Genomic DNA, 12860 nt, shown 5'->3' with positions numbered 1-12860 from the left:
TGAAAATGCCACGTAGAATTAACTAATAGTGATTGTAGATGGAAAGCTAACGGCAATAGAATTGGGAAAAAAGTAAAAGTTTGGGGTTTTTTATGAGACAAAAAATAGTTTTGAATATAATTATGACATATGCTAAAGTTGGGAATTTTTTGGGTTTTAGGCTGATAGAATTGGAACAGGAGTAAACGTTAGAGGTTTTTTATGATCTTCCTTACCAAATAACCAACCTCGCTCCATATCCTACTCTACGCAATTGTTTGTACTACATGGTTTGTACTACATGTTTTGTACAATCCGCGAGGAATTAAATTTAAAACAAGCATGTAAACTTGCCTTGCATGGGGCAGACACCAGGGCCTCCTCAATTATCTCGAAGTTGGAATGGACTTAGGTTCGAATAGGAGGAGTTAAGGGAATGTCACTATTCCTTTTTTCTGTTGTGAACTTTCTTTGATAGAATAAAATGAACTTGAAATGTCAGAAAAGTACTCCACGAAATCGCGTGCGAGGTAGATAATCTGGATGCAAATCGAACGGGCACATCCATCTTCGTTTGGACAATCGAACTGGATAGATTTCTCTGACCAGACATGCAAATAGGATGGGATCACTAGAAAGCAAATGCGGTCTAATTTTTCCAGATCGGGGCATGGTTGCCTACTTTGATTGGGCAAGAAAAGTGGGCTTAATTTAGGGAACGCAAATTGACTATAGAGAGAAATGGATTTTTTTTTTTTTTTTGTCGGGACCGATAGAGAAGTATTGAACGTCAAAAGCACAATACATACACATTGTAATCCTATGAGATTAAGTATATATTTGATGGATAACGCTAAAATGCTTAGGCTGCCTTTGTTTGCTTGAAGATGTTTTAAGAAAGACATTTTCCTCATTTTTCCCGATGTTCATTCTCAGAAAATTAGTTAGTCAAGGATAACAGCTCCTTTTCATTTAGAAAACTCCGGTTAAAATAGCTTCTTAAAAAAAAAATCAAGAAATTTTTTTTTTCACGAAATAAACGGAGTCTTAAATTCTTTATTAGTCATTCTTGTTTGTATCTATGTTGGTAAGAATTAAAATTATCCTGAGATGTGGATATAACTAAAGTAAAGTTTCTGAAGTCGAGATTTTGAAACCTTGGGGAAAGAGAATCGGATGAGGAATGAATCGCCAAAAAGGATAAGGTTATCTCTTGGATCAAAATAGCCTCGTGTGCTAGGGGAATTTACACCGCCAGGCCGCGCCGTCGGGGCGTCGCCATCACACCCCGTACATTCACGGCGTTGCGTTGTCGTCGTCTAGCTCGCAACTGTTGGCTTCGCTTCATGCGCCCTCTCTCTCTCTCTCTCCCCCCCTTGCCGGAATCAATACCCTTCCGGGATCAATCTTGTAGCTTGATTACCACCGAGAATTTGAGAGAATATAATTGAAAGAGAAAGTTTTTGGATGAATTGTCTTGTTAAAAATGCCAAATGGGGGGCCCTGCTTGCATGGGATTTTTGTCAAATGAAGAGGAGCCTTGCGCGGCGAGGCCGGCCCTTCGGAAAGGCACGAAATCCCTTTGAAAGGCCAGTTTTGGTGTGGATTTCGTAAATACGGTCATAGTGAAAAGTAATGTTTGTTTCTCCTTAAAAAAAAAAAAATTCTAATCATCATAATTTCTGCAGTGTCGGAAAGCTTATGACTCGACTTTAACGTGAAATTAATAGATTGGGCCAGATGATTAAATCCCCGATACCTCAAGATCGAACCGTCGTGATTAAATGATATGATATCTTAAGATCCGGCCGTCTGATTTCAACTTATTGAGGATCGTTGGAAAAATTTTAATGAATGTAATCCAATTGTACCCTTCAATCAAAATTTATATGAAGTAATATTTTTTTTTCAATTTTGTTTAAACCTTTGGTAAAAAATTAAGCGTCTATAGACATTATTTTGAAAGTATAATATATATATATATAAGATGAGCATAAAAAAAGGTACTTCAAAGTAATATACGAAAGATATATTACATGTTAATCGAAGGAAAAAGACAGTAAAGGATGCCAATGAGTTCAGCAACTCGTTTGAATAAGAACAAGAACCAAAAGAACGTCTGCATGTTATAAGATGATGTCACTTGATCGGGGCAACGACTCTTCTCGACGCCAATTATACGTGTATAAATTATGAAAAGAATAGGATCAAATAATACTAACCCTATTATCGTCAAAAAAATCAAAAGGTGTCCGATAGTGTATACGTATATATGTAGAGATCATGATATGGCAGATGGATCACAAAGCGGCTACTGGACTTGACTATCTTAATGTCTGGCCCATACATGATTCTCCTAGAGCTAGAGCTTTACCGCTAGGCCCTAGAAATTTTTTCCCATGGCAACGCTCTGACCGAACGCTCGACTAATCACGAAACATTCAAATGTCATGGAATTCGTCATCAGTAAAAACATCACCAATGGGAAGGAAAAGTGACCTCTCGTGTCCCAAATGAAACGAAAATGACCGTTCAACAAAAATATTGTTTCCTGGTCATATGGTTGAGCGACTCCTCCTCGCTTCAAATCACATAGTTAACGCTCGATAGAGGACACCTAGAACTGTACACATCCATAGCTTCGAAGTCGGAGAACGTACCACCAGACCACCAATCAGTAGAAAATCTCTCGGACAAGAGGGACTAAAATTTAAAAAAGAGACCAATGATCGAGAATGAGGCAGGGGGGGTCTCCGTCCATGAGGAGCTGGGTTGAAAGATACAGTTTGACATGTTCACGATGCGCCAATGTCCTTTTCAAGTTGACAATCGTTGCCGTGTAGGCCAATTCCAAAACTTTGTAAGAAAATTATCGAAAAAGTCTTTAAATATATTGTATTTTTACTAATTTAGTTTTAAACTTTTTTTAATTTTATCCCCAAAAAAATATTTAGAAGCAAAATTTTCATTTCATTTGAAAGAGGAGTACATAACCTTAATGCAAATCAAACAAAACAAGTAAATCCGAAAGATAAATCAATTTGGTACAGCCTGCAGAGACTCGTTCATTTCATAAAGACGCATCAAAGCACAATGGGCAGTCGATCTCTGAATCTCGTATCAATTTCAATGATGAGCATACACCAAGATTTTCCTCTCCAATATTTACGCTTTGCCAAAAGGCTATGCGCGCCTAGGTTCGGTGTCCGCAACACCATCATCGTATAAAGACAACAATAACACCAACATATTGAAAAAGCACAGATGACGCTTTGTAAATTCAAGATTTATCTTTAGATCGGAATAGAATAGCACTCAAATCTAAATCTAACTTTAGATCGGGAGAGAAGACCTGCAAAACTAATACCAATTGATTACAAAATAACTTTCGGATAAGCCGACAAGAGAGGAGCTACGCTCGATTATATGGAGCAAGCACGGGAACCGAAGCGAGCGAGCGAGCAAATACAGAATAGTAAATTCTTCCGAAACGTGGAGAAAGTTGATGGAGTCGTCCGCGAAATCAACGAATAAAACTTAAAAGCTATCTAATGTTTGGAGTGACGTGAACTCTGAATATGACCAGATATAACCTGATATAGTTCGGATAAAATTTTTTTACCTAAAGAGTGGGATAAACCCGGTTAAGATACGTGAAATTTGAAAATAAAAAACATACGGGGTCACAAGTGCGAAATGCAACCCAGAGAAACCAATGTGTTCACGCGGTAGAATCTATATCACGAAGGCCTGAGCAGGCTCAGGACACCGCTCCTCCCACCGGCGACGACCTATTTCCAACCTTTGGCCACCGGGAAAAGCGGCGCCAGATCTTGCTGGCCGTGCTTCTTCCTTCGCAGAGAAGATCCCTTTGAATCTTCTTATCCTTCCCGTTCCTTCACTCTTCCTCCTCCATTTACAATATCTCCCACATCTCTCTCTTTCTCCCCAAACCCGCATAAGAACACCACCAAGGGAAATCCGGATTAATGCTTGAGCAAGGATGAGAGCGTTGTGTTTAGATTTTCTGCTCATTGATCTCAAGACCTCATGGAACTTGGCTAACCAAATCCCCCACCACCGCCCTCACGACTCACGTACCTTAGGGGCTCAAGTTAGACCACTGCGGTCTCTTTGAAAAAAAAAAATTGGATTTGACCATCATACCGTCCTCATTTGCAGTTTGGCAAGGGTAAAAAAACTCATAAAGTCGCCAATAATCGCAGCTTATTCTATTTAGCCAAAACACAACGAGACAGACGTCGATAATCTCCGAGATCTCGCTACCCTTTTTACTCATTAAGAATCTATTGACGCTAAGAAAAGACTCGAGTCAATTCACCACCTTTGGCTGCTGAAGTAACACATCAGTCCAACTCCATAGAAAAGGGGGTAAAAAAAAAACAAGCAAGAACGCAGCCAAAAGTCCAAAAACAGCAAGCAACTTTCTCAACCTTAATTAACCTCGTGAAGGAGGCAAAGGCCAACTGCCGTGTCATCTTTCATCGTGAACCTCAAACTCTGAGCAGGTAAAGGCTGAGCTCGGGGCCGCCGCTCCCGTCAGGGCTCATCATGTAGAACGCCTCCGAATCCCCGGAACCCACCACCCTCTCGAACCTCGCCCTCATGTACATCATCTCCCCCTCCTCCCCCGGCGCATCGCCCTTATCACCAGGCAAAACCCCCGCCCCCATCGAGACCACTTCCAGCGCGCTCAGCACCTTCTCCTCCTCCTCCCCGCACTCCCTCTGCAGCGCGTAGCCACACTTCCTTCCGTTGCAGTATGTCCTCCACACCGCCTCCTCTGCTAGCTTCCCGCCATTATTCTTCTTCTTTTTCTCCTTCTCCTCCTTCTTCTTCTCCTTCTCCTTCTTGGCGGCCTCCACCACCGTCGTCGCCTTCTTATCGCACTCGAGGGCGATCCGCACGACCCCTGACGCCATCTCACGCACCAGGACGCTCGTCGGCACCGCCAGCTGGATCAGGAAGGCCGGGGCCGAACTCGTGTCGTCCTGGAACGCGAAGTGGACATGACCCCGCCGGTTGCCGAAGAGCGTCCCGACCACGTGCGTCCTGCGCATGGCGTGGAACTTGGAACGCTTCTTCCCGAAGAGGTGGAGGGCGGCGCGGAGCTTCGGGAGCTTCTTCGGCGGGGCCTGGAATGGGGCGAGAGAATTGGGGACCGGGTAGTCGGGCTCGTCATGGATGGGGTCTTTGTCCTCGTCGTCCTCGTCCTCGTCGAAGAAGTGATGGGAGGAGGAGCTGAACTTGAAGTTGAGGGTTTGGTCTTCGTCATCGTTGGTGAGCTTCTTTCTCCAGTTGAAGTAGCGTCGGGAGAAAGAGAAGGAAGAGGACTCATGGGGCGAGCCTGAGAGGATTGTCTTCATCGTCGGAGAAAAGATAGGAGAGAGACAGAGAGAAGAATCTGGAGAGAAAGTGTTGTGGTTCTCTGGATCAGACTACAGTTTTTGCTTGTAGGAGGATGCTGAAGTGCTGAAGAGTTGGCAAGAAATATATAAATGAGAGTTGGGGTTGGGGTCATTCTTTGTTCTCTGGTGGTGCTTTTTGTCAGCGCTTGTGGGACTCGCTGAAGGAAAAGAAGAAGAAACTGGTGAGAGAATACAGACGGAGGGAAGGTGATCAGTCCCACCTAACTGGTAACAATGGAAGACTAAAGTGCACAGACACAAATCCCAGGAACGAGACAAGACAGGAGATCTAATCCTCGAACGCCTCTTGTGATCTGTCCGAGAATACCTTCGGTCGGAGCTGAGCTTGAAACAGGGAGTGAGCTGGAGCTCGTAAACTGCCAAAGGATTGACTCAGTGACCACTCTTTACACTTGATAAGGGAGAGACGAGGGTTTCGAATCCCCACCTTCGAGGGAGCTGGGATGGGTACGCGTGAAAATGGAGCTGGGTTTCGATGGCTTGCAGAATAGAATAGAATAGGATAGAATAGGACAGACAAAAAAAAAAAAAAAAAGGACTTGTAGGATGGGAGGTACTGAAGTCAGGGTAAAATGGTCAAAATCGCAAGGATTAGGGAAGTTCGGTTAGTTGGATTAGTGGGTAAAAGACTCCAACGGTCAGCAAATCAACTCCTGATTTTGTCTGACGAATGCCAATCAATTGCCATATTAACTCTGATTATGACAGTTAATTTCGATGGGTGGGAGTGGAGCGGAGCACAGACAAGCCACTAACTCTGGCTTGCATTTGAAACGGTCGACGTTTTTGGAAGGTAAAGATGCACCAACCGGGGCGACCAAATACCCACCCGAACCGACCCACAACCGCTGCCTGAGCCTCCCCAATCATTTGTTCGTACTCCTTCCCTACTCCTACCCATACATCTCCGATGGCCCGTGCATAGCATGACTATGGATAACCAGTAGGGCTCTCAAATAGATGGATCAAGTCGGGTTTGATTGAATCGAAAATAGTCCAATCCAAATTGATTCATTTATATGTCGACCCAACTTGTACCCGATCCGATCCGTCTATCAAAATACTTCCACATTTAATCCAAGCTATAAAAATCCGAATCCACCTAGTTAATCGAAGACATTTGAGTATGTTTGTTATTTGGATACAATCGCTATTTCGACTATAAGATGCTACAACACTGGCTTACAACATTACATATGAATTTCAATTTTTGTATTGAGTCAAAATGAAGAATAAGAGAAAGCTAGTACTTGGTAGTGAATTTATCATATTACAGCAACAAATAACGCAAAGGAACTGAAATTTTAATTAAATGGAATACAAGATGTTGAAGAATGTGATTTATGATGGTTAGAGTAATAACGTAAAAATAACAATACCAAATGCAACAAAGGAAATATATATTGTAATAACTGATGAGCGAAACCTACAACATTAATAAAACAAAATGGGCAAAAAAAGAAGCCATCTTGATATTTTTAATAATGGTGAAGCGAACCCATCTCGTGGGCCCAGCAAAACTTTTCTGAACTCGGAACAGTCTGATGAATCCATTATTTTCTCTGGGAGGGTGAAGAGAGAATTATAAAGATAGGTTGGGTTTGGACAAACTGTGAATCTATTTAACACCTATTTTTTTTTTCGGCTTTGTCATTTTAAACCCATTTACTGAATATAGATAATCCTTATAATGATTCACTCCATTATATAAGAGTTAAGAAATGGGTCTATGACCCATTTTAACATATCCAATAACATGATGTTTGCCTTGTGCTTGCCACCTATTGTCCCACCTAAATAGGCTTCATCCATTTTGACAGATGCATGTCGCAATCATCTAATCATGCGGACCTCATCGTAAAATTTGATGTATCGCTTTTTCACCCTATCAACATACCAAGATCGCGGAACATACAAGGACCAGCTTGTTCTTATCATGTCCGCCAATTATCCATATGGATATATTATTCATGGAAAAACAAATTGGGAATTTGGAAAAAAGAGAGTGCTATCCACAAAGGATCCTAGGAAGATTATAGCCCAAGACCATTCATGCCACCCCCCCATGTCGTGCCTATGGACTAGCTAAGCTAAGCTAATCCAATTCCCCTATGAGCGAACGTGCTACATGTGTATGTCGAGCGGGCGAACCTCCTCCAATTATTTATGCAAGAATCGAAGAAAATCGGTCCAAAATAGGGTGAAATTGACCATGGATCACGATACAAATTGGTTCCACATATTCTTTCTTCAAAGAGTCAAAACGAGCCTTTGAAATTAGAGCCACGCAATTATCGAAGAAGAATAATGAAAGAGGGGGGCTTCGGATCTTTATGGGGACCAAACCGGGCTCACGGATCAACTAACCACGATCATCAAATCGCACCAACTCCCAATAAAAAGTACACCCCACCTCACTATTTTTTAACTAGCGGCCTTTTTTACGACCGTTAATTTAACTCAAACAGGTCCGCACGTTACTATTATGAATAGGCTAGAAAGCCTAGAACTAGCGACAAGCTTCCCCGAATGGAGTGGTGCGACGAAAGAAAAAGTACCGGTCCAATACCTCGCTCATTGGTATGGCTTAATATGGAGCCCAACACTGGATTAAGATTCTAAAGCTGAGTCCTAAACCTTTTAAATTTATATCAATTCAGTCAATTCAATTAATTTTGGTTGAAAATCGTTGACATAGACGCCGACCGTCCTATGAGGTGACACCGGTGTTGATATGAATATTTTTTTATAATTATTTTTTTATTATTTTCTTTTGTTTCTTTTTTGTTTTTTTTTTGTTTTCCTAAGTGCGGTGAGACTGGACCCTCGCTGGTCACAAAGAAAAAATAGAAAATAAAAAGAAAAAAATTATAGAAATTCGTCCACTTCAACACCCGATGGTGTCACGTAGGGTTGTTGACGTCATAATCAACGATCCGACCAAATTTATCGTACGGATGTCACTTGAGTTCTTACTTTGATTCAATTTTGTCAATTAAGTATCAAACTTTGAGCGAAATTTCAATTTGATCATAAACCTTTACCAGAATTCGCTGACGTGGCGAAAAGACTGATTGAGTAATTGTTGCAATTAAGATGCTACTTCAGCGACTCCATGTGTGGTAGCGTCTACGCTATTCTTTTGAAAGAAGCTCCTGGGGTGACGACGTTAATGTCTCTCATTTGACAAGCACCGTGCGATGGGTTCTTAAAATTTTTCTAAATATTTTGGGTCAAAAACAGTGAAGAGATCTTGTTAACGAATGCCTTTGGGGGGCACCTGTTAAGCATTACTAATTAGGAATGTTTCAATTTTGAAGGCAATGATTATAATAATAAGAGAAAAGGTGTGCGTTAAAAATTGCAAAATCACTTTAATTGCTTATATAATGAGTGATACTAGGACACCGCTAACAAAATCATAGTGAACCACTAATGTTGATGTCCAAATTTTGCTGCAAAAACTTTAGGTGGTATTTTGCATTTGCAAAATTGTTCATATGGGCACCAAACTAGCGATGGTTGGTAGTTATAGATGAGCATGGTTCCAGGGTAGAACTAAGAATCAGGAATCGAAACCCGTAGGATTCGATCCGGCTCTATGTTTCAAAGTATGTAGAATAGGTTCCAAATTCTAAAAATTGAGGAACCCGTTTCAACGGGTAGGTTCCAGGTTCCACTATCTAGAATATGAAACCTGAATCCTAAATCCTAATTAGTATATAATATGGAGCCAAACAAATTTTTAGGTTTCAGGTCCCAAAAAATGATGAACTTATTCCAATGGATTGATTTCAGATTCTAAATGTAATCAGTATGAAACCTAAAACCACTCACCTCTACTTTCTCTTAGATGTTATAGCGTTCACTCTTATTTTGTTTAATTTAAAAAAAAATTGATAAATTTTCGAGTACCCTAAAACCGACCCTAGAATTTGTGACAAGGTAAGTTCCAAGTTCCAATATATAACGAGTAGGTTCCAAGTTCAAAAAAATGAGGAACCTGTTCCGACATGATAGGTTTCAGGTGGATCCCGTAAAGAACTTGAAACCGCCCACCCCTATTAGTAATGGAGTGGTATTAGCTACCATTAGTTGTGAAAGGTGCACGTGAAATTCAAGTATCAAAGTAGAAAGCAACTAGTTCTTATAAAATAAAATTTATAAACATAATAGAAAACTTTATGCCCAGTAAATGCTATACTATCTCTAAAATGTATAAAGCAATGGAAGATTTTCATCTACTAACTTACATAGGAAAAATTTTGAATTATATAACTATGCTTAAATAAAGGTATTTCCTAAATACAAATGAGCGGTAATTAAGTAGTGAAATAATAAAGAGAGACCGCGCAATTCAACCGATTGAGCGAAACTAGAGGGAACTGCATCAATCCAAGATGATACATGAGGAAAAAACGTTCAAACCTAAACGGAAGCAAAACCATGCTTATTACTTCGCTATGAATCGAAGGATCTAATCCAGTCCCGCGGAAGACTCCCAAATGACCGCCAACATTCCGATTCGAAATTGATCACTTTTCGACTTCTGGCGAGGCTTGAGGAGGGAAGGGATCGAACCCGGCTCGGACCATCCTCTCGAGGGGCCAGAACAGCGGGGACGGGAGGTTGCCCCAGTCGTACCAGCCCCATCCGTCGCATTTCTCGGGCTCGCGAGTCTCGGGCTCCTGGTCAGGACGGGCCAAACGCGCTCGCAGGAGCACGGTGACGTAGTGCGACGGCTTGGGCTCTTCCAAGAACACGTTGTTGGTGACGGTCAGGAGCTGTGCCTCGTCGATCTCGAGGCCCGTCTCTTCCGCCACTTCTCTGGCAGCACACTCCTCGAAGCTCTCCCCTGGAAACCACCCCATCACGCCCAACGTTAGCTTATGCTAGAATTTTACTGCGAGACACAGGCCTTGAAGGACAAGAAATCGATTGTTTCTTCGAGAGAGAGAGAGAGAGAGAGAGAGAGAGACCGAATTCGAGGTGGCCGCCCGGGAGTGCGAAGGTGGAGTCGCCGATGGAGCGCCGACGGCGACCCAAGAGTACGGCTCTACCCCTGAGCAGGAACACGACCACGGCCACCCGCGGCACGGGCAACGGCGCCGATCCGTCTCCCATCTTCTTCTTCGCGATAGACGAAGCGAAGTGGCAATTTAGCAGCACCCTCCACTTTTTTATATAGCGAGGTCGAAAAGTTGAAGGAGAGGGAGTTTCGTGGGCTAACTCCCCCGCCATTTGCTTCCCCAGTTCCCGCCAATGCTGACTTGACGTTTGATTCTTGCGCTTTTGCTTTGACAGTTGACTGTCCCTCTGTTTTCTGTCCACTAGGGACCTGCCAAGTGGATCACATTCTTTTTTTACGACTTGAGCGGCACGAAAAGATGACAAGTTTCATCTTGTGAAACTGAAAGAGCCAGAAAGGTACAAATAAAATCAACCTTGTGGTGAGAAATTCAAGAGAAAATGAGCATATGGGGGTCTACGTTCATATGACTTGAATCTTTTGAAATAGTTTAAGCATATAGGCAATTCGGCTGGACCATCGAGCATGATGGCGCTAGCGCGAGTCGCACATCTTATAAGAGGTCAGAATGGTTAACATCGTATTGTGAACGGATCTTTGCTTACACTGTGTCTTAGATATTTGTTATCATGCGTGTCGATGGGCCCGCAACGATGAGCTCGTCGAGTTTTGACCTTCTGGCTTCATGTAAATTGAGTCGATGTGGCTAAAAACAAACACCAGCTATTGGTAGGAGTGATCGATTCCCGATCCAGTCCGGTTCTCCTTAAAAATCGAGAACCGGATCAATGGTCTTGGTTCTCAATTTTTTGGAATCGGACCACCGGTTCGGTCCAGTTCCCCGGCGATTCCATTAGACCGGACACATGTAAAAAATATATATATGCACCATTCCCGACATGGAGCACACGAGCTTGGCTGACTGTCTGGATGAGTACACTTTGTATGAATGGTTTAGTTCCTGTTGGACTCTTTGTAAGTATTATTTGCAGGATAAGTTGTTGTTCTCTATCCTTTACAGCAGCTTCATTAAGTGGGTCGTCTGAAGCTTTTAATCGACAAATGGAAACATCCATCATGCTTTACCACGACTGATTGTGGAGATATGAGTTGCTTCATTGTTGGTGTACACAAAGATTTGTTTGAATTAGATTTTGTTCGTGTGTGATACGAGAATCCCTTGCTACTCTATAAGGATTATTTTTTCAAATGTCTTAGTGCCTCAAACATGGCATGGGCTTATGAAATCAGCTTCGGACCATCTCCATTATGTTTTCTTTGCGTTTTATTGGTTTGTTTATTTCCCAAATCTTCTTTGTTTGGGGTCCGAAGGTCAGCTTCAGGTTTTCCCTTGATGATATGCATCGAACTTAAAATAAAAAAATTAAAACAAATTCGATCGGTCCAGTCCGGGCAATCCCATCCTAGAGGACCCTAGAATCGGGAATCGAACCGCTCCCTCTAGAACCGGGAACCGGACCACCGGTCCCGGTCCGGGTGGTCCGATTTGCTCACCCATAACTGTTGGTATTAGATTCTTATGATAATGATCGCAAAAGGTAGTTGCATTGGTCGGGCTACCCGCAAAGGGATTAATTATAATAATCTAGTCCGACGAGGGCGGGGAGTGGTCGCTGGGGCTAGAAAGCCTTGACAGAAAGTAGCTCTTGACAGGCTTCTAAAATAGCGAATGGGGTAGCACTGAATCGAACTATGCACCGAACATGAAAATAGCGATTTTGAAATATATATATGTGAAAATTGAAATAAATTCACGAAAACGCATTCTGATGTAACGGCAACACTTAACGTGCACATGGTAACACTTCGAAAGAGGATTTCTGCTTTAGAAGTGCCTTTGGAATAGAAATCTGTTTAGTAATGTAACTTTTGAAGCAGAAATCTGTTTGGTAAAAACTTGTACTTCTGAAATAAATTTTTATTTCTGAAGTAAATTTTCACATCTGAAGTTATTTTTCCCCCAATTTGAGAAGTTAAAAAAAGTAACTTCTCAACTCAAGAAATACTTATTGGACCAAAAAAAAAAAAAACTCAAAAAGTATTTATTGCCTCACATTCTTTTCATTACGCCATCACCCTCTTTTCGATCGGGCCCACCTCCGTCGACTTCCGTCGCCACCCATCGCCGACCACCGACACCTGCCGCCGCCGACAACCGCCGACCATCGCCATCACCAGCCACCGCCCATCGCCGCCTACAACTACCGCTAACCGCGTACCATCACCCGTCGCCTCTTGCCTCTCACGCGTCGGTAGTGATCACCGCCCATCGCCATACGCCGGCCGTTATCGCCGACCATCGCTCGCGGTCGCCCACCTCCAACCACCGCCCTTTGTCGGCCGCCGCCGCTACCGCCAAGTCGTAGTGTCCGGCCATCCGA

General features: G+C 42.6%; 2 protein-coding genes across 3 annotated transcripts; both read right to left on the bottom strand.

Moving 5' to 3' along the window:
• Positions 1–4192: 4192 nt before the first annotated feature.
• LOC115728431 (protein MIZU-KUSSEI 1-like) lies at positions 4193–5520 on the bottom strand. 2 transcript variants are annotated; one of them, XM_048280810.1, is made up of 2 exons: positions 4842–5520; positions 4193–4811 (listed from the first exon to the last, which is right to left on the bottom strand). In XM_048280810.1, exons 1-2 carry the CDS (start codon positions 5364–5366, stop codon positions 4494–4496), a joined length of 843 nt encoding a protein of 280 aa, XP_048136767.1. In that variant the 5' UTR covers positions 5367–5520; the 3' UTR covers positions 4193–4493. The 2 variants fall into 2 exon arrangements, with proteins under 2 accessions (XP_048136767.1, XP_030514629.1); XM_030658769.2 differs by having other exon boundaries at positions 4193–5517.
• Positions 5521–9858: 4338 nt separating this feature from the next.
• LOC115728441 (nudix hydrolase 1) lies at positions 9859–10673 on the bottom strand. The gene is made up of 2 exons (XM_030658777.2): positions 10409–10673; positions 9859–10284 (listed from the first exon to the last, which is right to left on the bottom strand). The coding sequence occupies exons 1-2, from the start codon at positions 10668–10670 to the stop codon at positions 9965–9967; spliced, it is 582 nt and encodes a 193-aa protein (XP_030514637.2). The 5' UTR covers positions 10671–10673; the 3' UTR covers positions 9859–9964.
• Between the last annotated feature and the right edge of the window lie 2187 nt (positions 10674–12860).

Source organism: Rhodamnia argentea, chromosome 6, assembly GCF_020921035.1.
Source record: "Rhodamnia argentea isolate NSW1041297 chromosome 6, ASM2092103v1, whole genome shotgun sequence".
NCBI lineage: Eukaryota > Viridiplantae > Streptophyta > Magnoliopsida > Myrtales > Myrtaceae > Rhodamnia > Rhodamnia argentea.
The sequence above is the reverse complement of the archived record's forward strand: the minus strand, read 5'-3'. Positions and strand labels throughout refer to the sequence as shown.

Excerpts from the sequence above, each read along its gene's own strand:
- LOC115728441 (XM_030658777.2), bottom strand. The coding sequence starts at position 10,670 with ATGGCGGGGGAGTTAGCCCACGAAACTCCCTCTCCTTCAACTTTTCGA. Across the intron at positions 10,285-10,408 it reads GGGCGGCCACCTCGAATTCG|GGGAGAGCTTCGAGGAGTGT; the intron begins GTCTCTCTCTCT and ends GGTGGTTTCCAG.
- LOC115728431 (XM_030658769.2), bottom strand. The coding sequence starts at position 5,366 with ATGAAGACAATCCTCTCAGGCTCGCCCCATGAGTCCTCTTCCTTCTCT.